General features: G+C 39.9%; 1 protein-coding gene across 3 annotated transcripts in view; it reads right to left on the bottom strand.

Moving 5' to 3' along the window:
• rcan3 (regulator of calcineurin 3) overlaps positions 1 to 17,960 on the bottom strand; it is a 46,460-nt gene that overhangs the window by 22,493 nt on the left and 6,007 nt on the right. The window contains exon 1 of one of the 3 annotated variants that reach the window (XM_058091487.1): positions 10,905 to 11,186. The exons of the other annotated variants lie outside the window; for them this stretch is intronic. Within the exon in view, the coding sequence (XP_057947470.1) occupies positions 10,905 to 10,991 (87 nt within the window). The 5' untranslated portion in view covers positions 10,992 to 11,186. Of the gene's footprint in view, positions 1 to 10,904; positions 11,187 to 17,960 lie in introns of those variants that run through there. 3 annotated transcript variants of the gene reach the window in all.

The following is a 17,960-nucleotide window of genomic DNA, read 5'->3' as shown; positions in this document are numbered from 1 at the left end:
TTTTATTCACTTTGCATGGACTTATTTCAGGATTAAAATGCGAATGAAACGGTTGCATTTGCTTCTTTTGTTTACAAGTAGTATGCTGCCCATCCATAAAAATCAATCAATTAGTGCAGATTTATGTAAGTATCTATACATGCATGTAGAAATATTCCCTTCCTGCATGTAAATTCGGTCTAAATTATGTTGAATATTGTATCTAAACCACTTAGATTCTACCACAGCTACAATAAATACACATTTTCTCTTCAATTGCACCATTTAGTACTTTGGATTAAAAAAAAAAACCCCAATGAGAACAAAGTCTAATTGGGACATACAAAAAGGGTTTACTCATGTATTTTTCTCTCTCTCTCTCTCCTTTGGCAAATCAGTCATCTGTGACACGTGTGTGGATTTAGCGTGGTCTAATCCAGCGCCTCATGTTTGAATGAGATCTGGGTGAAAACCCAACAATCTAGGCCACGGAGCCTCGGGGTGAGTTTGGGACAGTGTTGTACTCTAAAATAGTGGTGGCTTGAATAATTAAGAAAATTAATTTCTCACGCATCTGAACTATTAGGTTTTTTAATTACCCTTAAGAACCTACTGCATAAAAAAAGCGTAATGAGGTCAAGCCACATTGTGAAGCAGTTTTGAGTCTTAATGAACAGACTTAACTGTTCGTTTTAAACAGGACACTATTTCAAGTATAACTGGAAAAAACCTTTATTAGAAGTACCATACTCAGGTTAATGACATAACTAATTCCTCAATCCACATTTATAAGAAAATTTGCTCCAAAATTGTACAGGTTCTTCCTCAAAACTATTGCCACTCCTACACAAAGTTTTGTGTAAAATCGGTTATGCAGTTTTTGCATAATGCAGCCATCGTAACAAACAAAACAACCTTAATGCTTAATTCATCAACCGTAGGTTTATAAATAGTCCCTTGCTACATCGCAGTTCAAAAATCGCACCCACACCCAATTATAGTTTTTCCAAAATTAAATAAATAACAAGCTATCGCCGTTTCATGGTTGAATACCATCTATTGTTAGTTTTTCCAAAAAAAGCATATTTAAGCAAACTGTGTTTATTCTAGGCTAAATAAAACATTTTCAAGCATAAAATTGGTTGCATAAACTAAATTAATAAAACTACAAATAAAAGGTAAAAGGTGCATTGTAATTGTGACATTGGTCACTAGGTGTCAGTAATTACACCGGGCGTAATCGCAAGGACAGGCATTTATTGCAGGTTTAAATTATCTCACAACAGGCACAATAATAATGACATTCATTCATTCATTAATTCATTCATTTTCTACCGCTTTTCCTCACAAGAGTCGCGGGGGTGCTGGAGCCTATCCCAGCTGTCTTTGGGCGAGAGGCGGGGTACACCCTGGACTGGTCGCCAGCCAATCACAGGGCACATATAGACAAACAACTATTCACACTCACATTCATACCTATGGACAATTTGGAGTCACCAATTAACCTAGCATGTTTTTGGAATGTGGGAGGAAACCGGAGTACCCGGAGAAAACCCACGCATGCACGGGGAGAACATGAAAACTCCACACAGAGATGGCCGAGGGTGGAATCGAACCCTGGTCTCCTCGCTGTGAGGTCTGCGCCCTATAATAATGACATAGTAATCATAAAAATATCACGGGGTACTGTTAGGACTATAATCCACAAGCTCAAACTCAACTCTGAACCATCGACATCACTTGCTTTTCTCCATCTGTTTGCCCGCCACTTAATATTGTCAAGATGACCATATGGGTGTTATTTCATGTCTGGAAGGTTCTAATACTGTTAAAAAGCATATTCAGAAGATTATAAATTCCCATAACAGACCAGCCAAGTCAAGTCCTGCGTCAGAAAGGAAAAGAGTTAAGCCTGAATCAACAGTGTCTGTGTTTTTTGCAGCCATGTACTCCATTTTGCCTGTACTATCAATACTTTAGTACGATTACAATGTGGCCATTTGAGGTAAAGTATGACAACACATGCCAAAGGAACAGTGTTGTCCCAATTGTGATGGCTACAAATACACAGGAGAGGCCTATGAATGGGCCGAGTGTTTTATTGCCGTGGGATCGATATCCCCGAGCAGCGAGCCATATCGACAGAGACCGACGCTCTCTTGGGAACAGTCTGTGACAGGAAAATTGAAATCAGATTACAGTATGCAGGCACACATCAAGCCCATTAGCGCCAATCTGGTTGTTGTGTTGAGGCAGGACCTTTTCCTAGTCAGCACCACATAGGCCCGCTTTAACACTCACACACGTTTTTTTTCTTTCGTCACATATGCAAAGGCTCTTGCACTTTCTCTCTTACACAGCTGCGGTAATCCAGAAAGTAACTCGACATTACATAAGGTGGCTGAGAGACACAAACTGCACATTCGCTATGATGTAGTTGGCGACACCAGGGTGGTGCAAAATCTTTTACAGTGGGTGAACTTCAAATGTCATCACAGCAGAATTTATAGTAGTGATTTTTGCTACCTAATAAAAAGCATGTTTCTTTAATTATGGAACAGTGTTTTCTTTTAATATACGTAAAAGCAAATAAGACACATAAGAGCCCTTATGACTTTACATGAGAGTACAGAATAAGAAACGCAATTATCCTTAATTCTTAATATACAGTACACTTCGCTATATGAGGTGACAGAATTGCATTCCTATCCTTCTAATTGTGAGTAGTTTTACTTCATTTTAGTTTTATTCAATTTTATTATACAACTTCCATTTGCAGTGATCCCTTTGCTCTTTGAATTTCATGGCCTCACTCCAACTGTTTTTCAAAAATATATACATTAATAACTCATTGCTGTTTCATGGTTGTATATGGCCTACAGTATTATTAATTAAAACAAAACATTTCAATTTGCAATTAAGCAATTTCAAGCATACAAATGGCTAAATTAACAAAAATACAAATATAAGACATACGTATATATGTCATAAATATAGCATTTATGACTTTATTGAGTGCTAATGAACATAGTAACTGTGGTACACAACCTGTAAACTTTTCATTTGATGTTGTTCTTGCCATAGTTTTACACAATATATAAAAATAAATAGGATCAATCAGATCACTATTATGTTTTCCTCAGTTGTTGAAATTCTTTCTCTAGCTTGTTCGATGCTAAATCGCTAATGCGAGCACAACACTCGACTTCAGCCACAGTCATCACATTTGCAGCCTGCAAATAGCAGCTATAACTCCAATTTTAGCTGGCAGTTCAATACAAAAATCAGCGGAGAGAAGGCTCGTATGTAAAAAAGAAAAAACACTGGTTAGTTGGGACAATCTTATGCAAAGCTACCGCTGAATATGACAATAAAAACAATACCCGCACTTTTCCGGTCTCTGGCAGGCCATGTAATCCGTGATAAGTCAAACACGGCGACAGTCTTCGGTCTTGCTGCAAGAGCCATCTGCCAGGGCTTTGAAGATAACTTTATCAATCTACATATTCTGTTCATTCTATTCTCCATTTCTGCTCAATATTTGTTCCAGCGTTACTGTACTGTGCGTCAATCAAACTACAGTGTGGGCCGAGGGTCAAACATGTTAATCGCACATCAAAAAAATGATCACCGTTTAAGGAAACTTTAACGTGTCAACTTTGACAGCCCTATTAAGAATATGAAATTGTTATTACAACATAATTTGTGCATTTATTGAATATTTGATGGGTAATTTACTTCACTTTATATTGTTCCTACACTGTACATGTGACTAATATAAAGCACCTTCTCTACATGTGACTATGCCTTGGCAGAGGTCTGCCCTCTCTACATTCTCATGTTTGCATCCAATATCATCACTCGGTAGTCATTTTGTCATTTTGACCGCAATGTAATCAGACCCGCCACCCAGGAGACCGTCCTTTGTTTTACGTCACACTCACGGACCCAGGGGCTAACCTTCAGCCACTCAACACTTGAGCTGCGGCACATCTCTAAGGTTTCAGGCCCCAATGTGAGCAACCCGCCTCCCTCTGCATAGCGCTGGAAGAAGGCACACCTGAGACTCTCTCTCTCTCCCCACGTCCTCCCCCACACAAACTGCTCTGTCCCTGAATCGTTCAACCCTGCCAGGATGCGGGGTCTGGTTTCCAAAAAGAACAGAACATGATACAGTCACCGTCTAGGTCTATCCTGGGCTGCAAAGAACGGACACCTGCTGCTCCTGCATCAGATTAACATCACAACCTAATTCATGTTTTAATAAGCAATGACTGAGTGTCCTCAAAATGATATCAAAGTATGGTGGCTACTGTAATTGGAAACGGCGATCAATAGTTATTGGCATAGGCAATGACTTTGCATTCCTTCAGGAACACCTCCTACTGACAAGAGGCAATTTCCTTAATGCATGTTCATGGTGAAATGTTTTTTTTTTTTTAAATGAATGTTGTCAAAGTGAAAATGTTGCATCAGAAAATAATACAACAATTCTCCAACCAAGTACACATTGAAAAAAGCAGAGGCGAGACAGCATCAACTCGCTTATTATCAAAAGGTAAGGTTTGCTACATTGAACTATTAACAACAGTACTTTGACAACTTCATATACAATGTGCTCTGATTAATGACTCTATTCAACCAACACCAAGCCTCCTGTAGTCACCCATTGCATGCTCTACAAAAGCCATTAACTGCGTGTAATTAGTGCCAAGGCATTCACACATGTGGCTGTAGGCAACCTTGTATTAACTCGGTAGTTGCGGTAGTTGCAATTTAAGTTTCAGCAACTCAGAAATGTTATCTGCCTCTGAATGCGCTTTAAAATGTTGCTACCCAATATACTGGACAGAGAGATACATTTTCCTTTCCACTTTCTCATGCACTCCAAAACATTAATAGAAAAAAAAACTAAGTTGTCACATATGATGCCCCATTAAATTGAAAAAATAAATTGTTTCCCATTAACGTCCTGCTGAAAACATTCGCGCTGAAGGTACCAAGTCAGCGGAAACAGGCATATTGACTTTACCTGTGAAAGCTCAAGGTTGCTTTAATTGCAGTGAAATGTAGGTGTCCCGATCCAACTTTTTCACTTCCAATATTATTCTGATATTGTAGCCTTGAATTTTGGCCAATACTGAGATTGATCTGATATCAGCACAAATCTTACATATCTTTATTACTTGTTTAGTAGAGTGGTATGTTTGAGTTTGATTATCAAGTAGTCAAACATACAACAATAGTCAGCAACAGTATGAATGAGAAAAACCGTGACATTTACTTCTTTATGCATCTGGTGTATATTTGTATCGACAGGGGCTGGCAATTCTTTCTTATGGGCAATGACATTTTGCCCTGCTGTGGGAGTTTGTCATACTTTATGTGTCTAATGTGTCTAACAGCAGTGGATGTTTGAAGGATCGGTGGCCTTCCAAAAATCCCCATGACGCTGCTTCAAATGCGTAATGAGGTTGGTTGTATTAAACTTCCATGGTTCTGTAACAGTATGGGAAACTTGTGAATGACTTTGCCACACGGCCAACATCACTCTCATTACATGCTAAGCATGCTAGCATGCAAACCCTGTTGTTGCGACCATGTGGGCACTGCATGCTGAATTGAAGTGATGCACTGCTTGTATCGAAGTGGTAGATTTCAATCGGATCGAGACGCGCTTAATCATATGTGTCACTTTTTCCATCTAAAAATGTATTCTATCTAGGTACATTCTGTACATGTACATTCTGTTTTAATATATTCAACCGCTTCCGGTTGGAGCAGATGGTTGCTCCTCAGTAAGTGAAATTTGCTTTGCTTCCATACGGCTTCAAAAGCTACACAATGTAAATTTGAACAATAACTGCAAAACAATGACTTGCTTCTGTGATGACAATAAAGGCATTTCAATCATTCACACAATGGTAGCAACAATACAATGACACATAGCTATGCACCCTGAAAGGAAACTGTCACCAATAAAAGTGGGGGAGAAAACATGATTCAAGCATATCACAAAAGCCAAAGACGGGGAGCGGGAGTGACAAAAACATGCCAGACATCCCGCCGAACTGTAAATAGAACATTTATCATCAAATAGTTGATTTCGATGACAAAGCCGCAACATATTTGACACGCAGATGGACAAACAGAGGACAGGAGACAAGTGGAAAGTGACACAAAGTCGCTTGAAACTTCTGCAGGTATTCTGAGCCAGAAATATGTTTGTGAGTGGGTCGGGCAATGTAACAGCTTGCAGTGCATTTTGATTTAAAATACTAAATAATGCCAATGGGGTTATAAAATCAGCATGATTGTTGTGTTGAATGTTTGTATCATTGATTAAACACATTCAGTGGCAGGTTGATGTTTGGGAGAGAGCTTAACGAGAGAGAAAAACACATTTGGCAGGGGCTTTAATTACTTAAACAAATAAAAGAACAAATGGCAAGCCAAAAAATGGTCAAGGGAAAGGCTTTTATCATCCCCTTGTAGTACATTGGAAGCTCCAAAGTTGAACACAACAAAGTTGTTTTCATTTCAAAAGCCATTTTTCACACAGTAGATAATGTAATGTGAATTAATTTGTTGCCATTATAAAGCTTTTATTAACACAGGTTTAAGGTAACTTTATGATTCCTAACTATCATGCAAGCATAAAGGGAATTTAACCATTCCATGATAAAGCCACCACAATTCAAAGCTGCCTGTGTCCGATCTCCAAGTTTTGTTTGACTTTTGAGGCACATTTTCCTGGCTGAACAACAAATTCGAGGGTCCACTTTAGAGTCATATGAAGAAATTAGACACCATATGTATTTGTCCGTGTAAGCTAACTCTTCTACTCCCAAAACGCTGCACACAAAAGGATGAACATTTGTCACGGTCTATTATTATATCTATTATATCTGTTATTAGGTTTTCTCCGGATACTCCGGTTTCCTCCCACATTCCAAAAACATGCGAGGTTAATTGGTGACTCCAAATTGTCCATAGGTATGAATGTGAGTGTGAATGGTTGTTTGTCTATATGTGCCCTGTGATTGGCTGGCGACCAGTCCAGGGTGTAACCTGCCTCTCGCCCAAAGACAGCTGGGATAGGCTCCAGCACCCCCTCGCGACCCTCGTGAGGAAAAAGCGGTAGAAAATGAATGAATGAATGAATGAATGATATCTGTTATTATTTTTCTGACAAATAAACCACATCATTGTTATTAAACCCACAAGTTACATTTCTCACACAGCTCAAAACAAACCATTGTAACTTTAGGATGTTTAGCCTAGTTTAGTCATCAGAAAATTTGGTACACACATTTAGGGGACTGAGAGGCACGTCTCTGTAAAATTTGAGAACCCTTGGTTGAAAAATATGGCCGCCACCAACAAAAACAAAGCAGGTACACAGGCGAAATTTAGAAATGAATGAATCGACCATTTGCGCAATGATCATTAAACTTTGAGGATATACGTATATATACTTACATGTATGTTTGCATGTCTTCAAAGGCATTATGAGCACAATGTGAAAAAATGTGGACACCTATTGTAGTACACCTACAATAATAAACATTTTTTTACATAAATACCTGCCAGACATTGTGAGTCAAAACTGAGCATTATTATATTTGTAAAGACAGACTCTCAGTATTATTAGTATTTGTTTACTGTGTTCCTGTTATGACCTTCAGCATGTGTCCTGTGTTATCTTTTGATGACGGCAGTAGTTTTTCCAGGTAATGATGGCCTAGGGACAAACAAACATTACAACGCCCACTGTGCAACTACAATTATGACCTCGCTGACCTTCATTACAATGATGAGTCATTTGTTTCTGTCCACTGTGGACACAAAGCAAAGTGGAATGAATAGCCTGGGAACATTCTGCCGTGAAGGTTTGACCTGCTTATTCTATAGCCTCTCTGTTTGGCTCACTAATGATGTCATCAGCATGGACTGAACCAAAGCCTAATGGTATGGACTCAATCATTGGTATTCCTTCTTGGTGCAGTTAGCTGTCAACACAGTAACCAAACTCAGGTTGCAGACCTAATCAATCTGTCGGGAGGAAAATTGTGGTGAGAAAGCGGTCCAACCCTCGACCTGATCCAGCCGGTTATCAGGTTTATCTCTTAACTCATTAAACCGAAGTGGACAGTTAGCATGTCATAATTTTTCTGAAAATCGTCAACAAACATTCATTCATTCATTCATGCATTTTCTACCGCTTTTTCCTCACGAGGGTCACGGGGGGTGCTCGAGCCTATCCCAGCTGTTTTCGGGCGTGAGGCGTGGTACACCCTGGACTAGTCGCCAGCCAATTACAGGGTACATATAGACAAACAACCATTCACACTCACACTCATACCTATGGACAATTTGGAGTCACCAATTAACCTAGCATGTTTTTTTGGAATGTGGTAGGAAACCGGAGTACCCGGAGAAAACCCACGCATGCACGGGGAGAACATGAAAACTCCACACAGAGATGGCTGAGGGTGGAATTGAACCCTGGTCGTCAACAAACAATTAAGGTTTATGTTTATTAGATGTGTTTCACTCCACTACAAACTACAAATTTTGTTCGTCCACAAACTACAAATTTTGGGGAATATGTGTGTTAAAGACAAGGAAAATGGGTAAATATAGTGTTTGCTTTGACAACAGGTATTATTAGAAGTATCAAAGCTCTATTTTAATTAGGTAAGAACATTCGGGGTATCGCACATTACAAGCAATGAGATTTGTTTTGATACATTTGGGTCTTAACAATGTGAAAAGAAACCAAAGTAAGGGAGCTCATGTTAACAAACTCATCAACTGATTCAGACCAGAAAAACGGTCAATTGTTCCCTAAATAATCCCCATTAACTCAACCAATGTTCCATAATTTGTTGGGTGATAAGAATAACAAAACAAAAAAAATACAGAGCAGACTGACAGAGAGCAATCGGATGCCGCTCCCCACATGTTTGGCATTTAATCCGCCCTCACGGTCTATCACTCTCCACGCGCCAGAATCCAAGGATTAGCCGTGTTCTTTGCGCAATTCCAAAGTCAGCCATCTCCGTCTGCTCTTTGATTTGTATTGCGATACTCCTTTTTCATGGTGGATCACAATGGTTGAGAGGTTAAACGATAAGAGCTGCCCGAGTGAAGGCTTTAGAGAGGACAGTGACAGCCCTGTCCAAGCCTGTGTCTGCCTGGTGAAGGATCTACGGTACAATCGCTGACCATTGACGAAACCACAATGCTTCATTCTGGATACATAAATAGATGAATCAATCATCATCAATTTACTTGTTGAAATAAAGTTCACAAAGAAGTCGTAGTGGTGGAAATCTCATTGAGATGGGTCCGTTTTTACTCAGTCCCCTACTGTCTGTGTAAAAAGAAATTCTACTGATCCTAAAGCAGGCACACAAAGTGTTAGTAAAGAAGTTCAATATCATTATCAATAATTCATTTCTACAGTAAGTTTTGGAAATTACTGTACCTTTAGAAGGTGCACACGAAACATCTATTACAATTACACAATCTACTATCAGGGTATGAGGAATTATTTCCACTATTTTGTTGTTACAGTCCACTTGCACTGGGTCCAACTGATGCAGAGAGAGAAGATGGAGCTAGATTTCGCTATACGGCAGTTCACACCCACTTCTTTTTACACCTTCACTGAGCTGAGGTGGAACTCTGTCTATGGAAACATTATACGTACAATCCCTACTGTAACAGAAAAACACAGATAAGGGGAAGATTATTATCAAATTTGGCTTCAACTTTTGTGACATAGTTCCACATCTCACATGATTAAGTTGCTGTGGTAACAAATACAAAACCCCGAGTTTGAAAATACATGTCTACAAGCACCTCCTCATAATGTACTTTTCTCTGTTTATGCAGCCACTTGAGGACATGTCCAAATAGGTACTCATAAGAGCTTCCACTTATGTTTTGGTCAACACTTAAATAGCTGAAGGCATACGGGAGCACCTGTTGTGAGGTCTTACACGTCTTCACCTTGTTGTGTGTCTGCTTGCTGAGCAAATGACTAGCTTAAAGCATTTTACTATGTTTATTACTATGTTTATATTTTACAAAACTTTAAAAGTCAGCTTTCCTGTGATGATAATTCAAGGTAGTCAGCATTGGGTATTTACACAAAATTATATACTGTATATATGTTATTTCCTATGACTGTACAGAATTAGGTGGCAATGCAATTTTGTATCTGTAATAGTGCTCTCACCATGGCCACAATATTAGGTACACTTGCACCACGCTAGTGATACAAAAGTTGCATCAAAAGTCTGCCTTTACAAAGATAATAAAGTTTTTTTGCGGACAATATTTGACAACATGCTTGTTATTATTGTGGTTGTAGGTGTATGAGTGTACTGCATCATGAGAGCTGTTTCTATTAGTATATGGGCTTAACCAACATGAGAGGACAACAATACAAACACCTCTCAGCGTGATGCAGTGCGGTTTTTAAGACGACAATCACTGTTACAAAGGAATTTTAATTCTGATAATGCAGGTGTACATTGCAGTATTTCTCCTAATAAGGGTGCAACTGCAATGCCGAGGTTCTAAAAAAGAGCGAATACATTGCGCTTTCAAACCCCTCCCCACATGCATGCATGCGTCCATTCATGGACCAGTGAAGTCATCGATTCTACCGCCTTTCCACCTGCACAAGTTGCGCATTATGTTGATAATGAAAAAAATGCTTCATTACCGCATTACAGGCACTAATTGCACACTGCAATACGCACAACGTGCCTGCTGCGCGTAACCATCTCTCATTGATAAAACAAAATGTATCACTGTCTGCATTGCACGTCAAACACAAGCACAAAAAGTGGCGCACGCGCACACATACACACAAACACCACATGTGCGTGAAAATCCTAAAATCCTACCTGCATTTTGTGTGACGTAAACACCTCAATGTCTACCTCACAGGCGATGATGGTGACCATCTCTAGTTTCATGTTTATCGATGGCATTCCCTTCACTGGGTGAGATCATACACGTCAGGGAAAAGAAAGTTCCTCTCCTCTCTTGTCCACGGAAGACGTCTCTTTTTTTGTTGCGACTCAAAACTCCATAAGACTACCTGCGTCGTTGATTGAGGAGGAGGAAGATGAGAGCTGCTTGCTAACTGAGTGATGCTGCAGCACACAAACTTACAGCCCACCTCCTCTCCTCTCCTCCCCTTCCCTCCCTCCCTCCCTCCCTCCACATTGACGTCAACACCACGCTCACGTTTACGCCACGATAGTATGAAGCGAGTCATGCAGGGAGACGCTGCAGAATCCACGCTCCGGTTTATTCCGCTTTTTTAAGGAACAATCGCAGCGTTATTGTTCGTCACACGTCCGTCATGTGTGTCCTTGCATTCCCATACACAGCTGCCTTTGTATAAAAATAACAATGCTGCCATAATGTGCCTTTCCAGCAGTGGTATTAGCTCTAATTTTACAAGAATTTTAAGTTTAAACATTAATGTTACAAAACTAAGTAAAAATTATACTGAATTCTCAGTTGTCCCTTCATTTGTAATTATTTTTGCATCATTTTCTGCATGTAAATTTAGAATTATTGTCTATAAAATGTGTTTTGTGTTAACATTTTTCGGTGTCTTGAACATATTAATTTTATATTATAGCGAGGGCATTTACCTTAACAATGAAGAGGCACGGGCGTAAATTGGAAGCAGGTAATAATTGGAGAAATGCTGTTATTTCGTAAATAACTATACTTAGAATACAAAATACTAAAGAATAATTTGGAGTGCGGGCGGCACGGCGGATGAGTGGTTAGCATGCAGACCTCGCAGCTAGGAGACCAGGGTTCAATTCCACCCTCGGCCATCTTTGCATGTTCTCCCCGTGCATGTGTGGGTTTCCTCCCACATTCCAAAAACATGCTAGGTTAATTGGTGACTCCAAATTGTCCATAGGTATGAATGTGAGTGTGAATGGTTGTTTGTATATATGTGCCCTGTGATTGGCTGGCAACACAGCAGCAATACAACTAGTGTTATAACACTGAGGATAGCAAACTAGTCCACCAACATTAATTCCACTGACGGGTTGTAAACAACTTTACCCTAAGTGTAACACATATGAGTTTTACACCAACTACACCATTTTAACAAATTTCAAATTACAAATTTCCCCACTGAGGGACGAATAAAGGCATATCTTAATCTTAAAGCACACCACATTGAATAAAAATGACACAAGGAGGTTGCCTACAGACATAATTGTTGATACCAATAATTTATAGACCAGTTTTTTTTTACACTTGGAGGTATCACACAGTATTATCTAAAAACTGTAGCAAATTGGAGCAGTGACCTTCCTGATCCAGCAGATGGAGATATGATAAAAAAAGTGCAACATACTTTATGGTAGTTGTTACCCTTGCATTACCACCATATTGATGGCTGGAGTCCAACAGTACCCTAAAGTTGCAAAATTACTTAATCTGGTTTTGTTGTCATAATAATGCAACAACATGTTCACGCAGCAAGTGAACAAAATAAAGACAATTGGAAAATAAATGTGAAAATGTGAAAAAGCATTATTGACCGGAGATTAAGCGAACCACAGCGCTGTCACTCACAATAAAGCTGCCGATGAGGCGCCTTTTCCCCTTAATTATGATGACACACACACACAGTGAGACACTTTCCACTCCTGATCAGCACCAACCATTCCACAAAAAATCCCTCAGATGCACCATTGCATAATAACCAAGCATACCGTGTCTTCTTTCCATCACTCTCATCATCCCTGTCGCTCGTTTCGTAATAATTGCCAGCCTGAGAGAGACAGCTAAGTCCCCAATAAGCCATTAATATAAAAGCTCCAGGTGCTGAGGCTATTTATGTCTCTGCATGTCCATGCAAGGCAGATGGGACATAAGTGGACTTTGGGAGGATGAATGTAACATTCCAATAAGGATGGTTACCTTTCACATTTGAAACTATACGGTTCTGATGCATGGTGTCAATCTTCCAACACGTACAAATTAATAGTACTCAACATGCAATTTGACTCTTGAATATGCTTGTATGCTCTTCTTTTTGTTACATTTTCATGGTTTCATATTTAAGTTCAGTCTGTACAGTACAGATAAATGAATATATATTATCAGTTTCTTTAGTAATTCAAATCGGGTGAATGACTTATTTCAGCTTCTATAGCTTTGATTTGTCTCCTTGTTGGTGGAAACATTGCCCCTACTGTTGGCTTTGTCTTCTTTGAATGTCAATTGAATGTCGTTGGGAGCGATGCCGATACTCGATTAAGTACTCACTAGTACAGACGATCAGTGCCTATAAAAGTACTGTTTTTTGTATCCATCCCTACATTCCTGCACCAGTTAGCCACTCCAGCCTTCTTTGCAAAATAAACACTTGTGCTAATCCACACTGTTTAAAAAAGGTCATTAAACAAAATGTAGACATTTTCTATGCAACCTATTACTGTAATAAAAATATTTTGGAAGACATGCTAGTATACATGGAATACAGCTATCCTCAAAGTTTTCATTATCATCGTTAGACAAATACTCCGGTTTCCTCCCACATTCCAAAAACATGCTAGGTTAATTGGCGACTCCAAATTGTCCATAGGTATGAATTTGAGTGTGAATGGTTGTTTGTCTATATGTGCCCTGTGATTGGCTGGCGACCAGTACAGCCTCTCGCCCGAAGACAGCTGGGATAGGCTCCAGCACCCCCCGCGACCCTCGTGAGGGGAAAAAGCGGTAGAAAATGAATGAATGAATGTCCTTGTTTGTCCCCTAAAGATGTGTGCCAAATTTCATGGTGATTTGGCAAAACCACCTAAAGTTACAGTGATTGTTTTGTAGAGCGTATTGAGTTGTGTGATGAATTTCAAGTCAGTCATACTGGTTGTCAGAAAAATAAAAGCATAGGCACAGGCAACACAAATTTTAACCCTTTTGTGTGCAGCAGTTTAGGAGTAAAAGACCATTGAGTCGTCTAATTTTTTCACACGAATGTATGGTTCAGTTCGGTCCAGTTCGGGATTTCGGCTTTTGTTGGCATTCTAAAATTTGGGGGAGGATCTAAACAAATGTCTGTCTGTTGATTAGTTGAGAAACGTAAACCAATTCAATCCATACGAGCAAATCAAACTGATATTTGCTTGGTCAAATGTGATTTATGACGTAATCATCAACTATTCAAACTTGCTGCTCCCAAACTGTGAAAGCCAAGCACCAATGGGTGCAAATTCCACTCATTTACTGTATAACCCCAAAGCCCCATTTTGACAGAGGAGTACAGTGCAATTGATTTTCCCATGGGGTGTGTTGTGGGATGATGATTGTATAGTCTATGGTGGTCCCATTTTTGAGTACAGATTGTATTGTAAACCTAAAAGTGTCAAGTGATTAAAATGCGGCACTCTGATCCCTTTGTTGTTGCCCATGAGCGGGACAGATTGCTGTGAATGATGAAGCACTTTTCCATCCTCTGTGGTTTCATTTTTGCAAGCAAACACCCCCCCACTCACTGCTGCTCTGCTCATTCACAATTCTGTGTATAAGATCTCAAAGTCAGCAAAGCGCTGATCCATGTAGGCGAAATTAAGCTGTGGCATTTTACGAGATAAAGCTATAGTTTAGTTCATTTTTAGTTTATTTCATGATAAAAACAAAAAAAATGCTACTGAACATCATTGAGAGGACAGAAATGTAGATGATTGGAGCAGCGGTCTTAAGACTCTCAACATTTGTATTCCGTAGCAGAGCTCTGAAGAGGAGCTGAAAGGGAGAAAAATGAGGGCAGTGGATCATCATACGCATACACAAGCTACGTAAGAGCATGGTTAGTGTATGCAACACTGTTTGTGTGTGTCATGCGAACTTCATGCTCTAAAAATAGATGCACAGAAAGGGTGACTGTGCGCGGGGAAGAACATGCGGCATGAGTGCAGACGGGCAACAATGTCCTCATGTCATTCACAATCCCCTCAATGCCAACCAGGGTGCCAAACCAGCTCCTGGTGCCAGCGCCAATGCAGCTGCTCTAATCTAGGCCAAGCTATTTATAAAGCAAGCAGCCAGAGGGGGGGGAGACTGGTGGGGCATGGAGGGGGACGACATGGTTAGAGGATAACGGGCCACAGAGTCACATCCAGCCACATGGGTGAGGAAAAGAGACCAGTGGGGGGGGGAAGGCAGCAATGCTTACAAGGCATGAACGTGGCGAGATATTCTGAGTGAAAAACAGAACAGAAGGCAGACAGCCTGGTCCTGGGAGGTACAACAACACACCTGAAGATGCGCACACACACACACACACACACACACACACTCACAGAAGCGTTTTAACTGACGATTTGATGTCTACAGACATTCTGCGGAGAGTGGCAGCTGGAAGTCAGTTACTGAGTTACAGCGCTTCTAGCATTCAAGCTTTAATTATCAACGAATATAGGCAACAGCCATGTCTTTTTTTTTTCTCTCCACTAATTAAGAAAAGTCAGACAGTTCTCACAGGACGAATCATTCATTCTGAAGGACGACCATGCACAATAATAAAACGCTATAAAAATGTTACATCACATAAACCATATAAAGGGGATAAATGCAACACGGTGCAGGTCATGAGTTCTTTAAAAAGCCCCTTTTTGGCTCAAAATGGGGCTTCACAAAGGCCGAAAAAACTTGCCCGGAGACAGCTGGGATAGGCTCCAGCACCCTCACGACCCTTGTGAGGATAAGCGGTAGAAAATGAATGAATGAATAGTACATGGTAACTTAAATAGAAAGTTGTTTGTGTGATGAATGAATCAGGAAAACACTTTGACAAGATGTGATGTTGAGTAACTGCATGTTGTTAATGTGTTTCTCAATTAGTAAAAGTGTATTTAAAATGTGTTTGACAAGCGCAAGAGACATATTTTTTATGAAAATTCGTAAATAGAATGCAGTACAAAAACAGTTGATTATTCCAAAAGGTGAGCATCAGCACAAAGAGTTTTTGTCCCACATCTGGTGGGCCACCAGCTGGTGTTCTGTGTTCTAAACCTATCCAGCGGCTTAGAGACCGCCAGGATGAGGACGGAGACAGAAGAGTAGGAGGGGCCTGAAGGAGGAAGGTCAGAAGCCTCACGTGCATTCCACCGATTTCTTTGCTTTTTTAAAGAATCAGGTCAACTTTTCAGAACAAGTCAGGCGAACCTGCCAACCCACATGCAGGCATCATAGCTAAGAATACCAGACATAACAACAAGAAACATTCTTCAAAAAGCGGGTCAGAATTGAACCCGAGGCTGTCGGAGACAACTTTCTAAGAGATAGCTGCCACTTTCAGAGGGAGACAAACAGAGATGGAAGGGAAAAAAAACAACTCAAACTCTGTTTCTAATTCAGAGAGAATCTCAAGTTTTCGAAATCGCACACTACTCGACTTGTCGGCCTCAAGACACCATTAATGGTGATGTGAGCCTTGGATGAGTGCCACCATGGTGACAGCGAAGCAGAATGAAAGGGAGATGGAGACAAATTTAAATAAAACTAGTAGAAGAGCCCAACTGATGGCTCTGATGGAAAGCAGAAATAAGCAAAGCAAATGACTTTGGAATGTCACGCCAGATGGAGGAAAGTGGTGTGAGAATTATGACAACAACAACAACAACGTGTCATGATTGTTTTTCTGGAAATAGCAAGAAATGTTGTGCAAACATTAAACATACCGTATTAAGTAAATCCTGGAAGTGGATTCACTTTACAAATTGCTCCGAGTGAACAATGAAAGCCTCCAAAGTTGGACAAAATCTGTCCAATGATGCTTTTTTATTTCTAATTCACAACAAATTACAATAACCCACCAAAAATCAATGTTTAAAGCAGGGGTCTCAAACTCAATTTACCTGGGGGCCACTGGAGCTAGGGTCTGGGTGAGACTGGGCCGCATCAGGTTTAAAAAAAAACAAAAAACGCATTTATTAAAAATAGAAAAATGAATAAACTTTGCTTTGGTTGCGATTTTCTACAAGAAAAGCTCTGATAAAACATTCCACTGTTCTCAAATATCTTAATTTTTATTTGTCTACACAAAATAAGATCGGGCTATGTTCTTAAAATGAAAAATTACTATGATGTCACACTAACAGCTATCGACATAATTCCTATAAACCCCTCAGTGAAACTGCAAGGCAGATCACCATTCGATGTTCCAAACCGTACTATGATGACTAAAATAGTGGAAACATGGCCTAAATAACAATATGACAAGATAGCAACAACCCACTTTTCCCACAGCAATCATCTGCACCAGTTGCATCAGTTAAATAAGAGCCAACGCGATAAACTACAACGTGTTCTATTCCTGAACGCGCCCACAGACCGTTTCTTTTTTTAGAGCGATTGAGCCGCGGAACAATCTTGATTTAAATAGAACCTCGGGAGCATGACTGCCATCCATCACACAGCAGCAGCTTACATGACATTTTTAAATCGTACGGGTTTCATAATCAGACGCAGTGCCGCGGGAGGGGGAGACGACCAGGCAGGGCGGGTTTTAGCTGTCACTTGCACAAGACTGATCATAATCGTTCTGAGGGGAGACAGTTTTTTTTTTTAATCTGAAGATGCAATGGTGTGTTGATGGAAATTGATACTGTGAATTATTTCATGATACAGATGCTTAAATTCAATGATAAAGAAGACACATGTGCTACTTTCTTAAAATGTGAATGAAGTCAATACACATATATCAGTATTTACCTTGTGTATTACACCGTGATGGTGACATACTGAAGATAAACAACAGCATATTTGCTAATGTCTTTTCTCTGTTGTTATGCAAATAATTGTTATGGTAATTTAAATGGATAGTGGTTTGATGTGATTTTGATGGCACTATCTGCAGCAGCTATGAATCTACATATACATAAACGTACATACAAAAAGATGACGGCATGCAAATA

The sequence above is a fragment of the Doryrhamphus excisus genome, chromosome 13, assembly GCF_030265055.1.
Source record: "Doryrhamphus excisus isolate RoL2022-K1 chromosome 13, RoL_Dexc_1.0, whole genome shotgun sequence".
In the NCBI taxonomy this organism is placed as follows: Eukaryota; Metazoa; Chordata; class Actinopteri; order Syngnathiformes; family Syngnathidae; genus Doryrhamphus; species Doryrhamphus excisus.
This window is presented reverse-complemented; position numbering and strand designations above follow the sequence as displayed.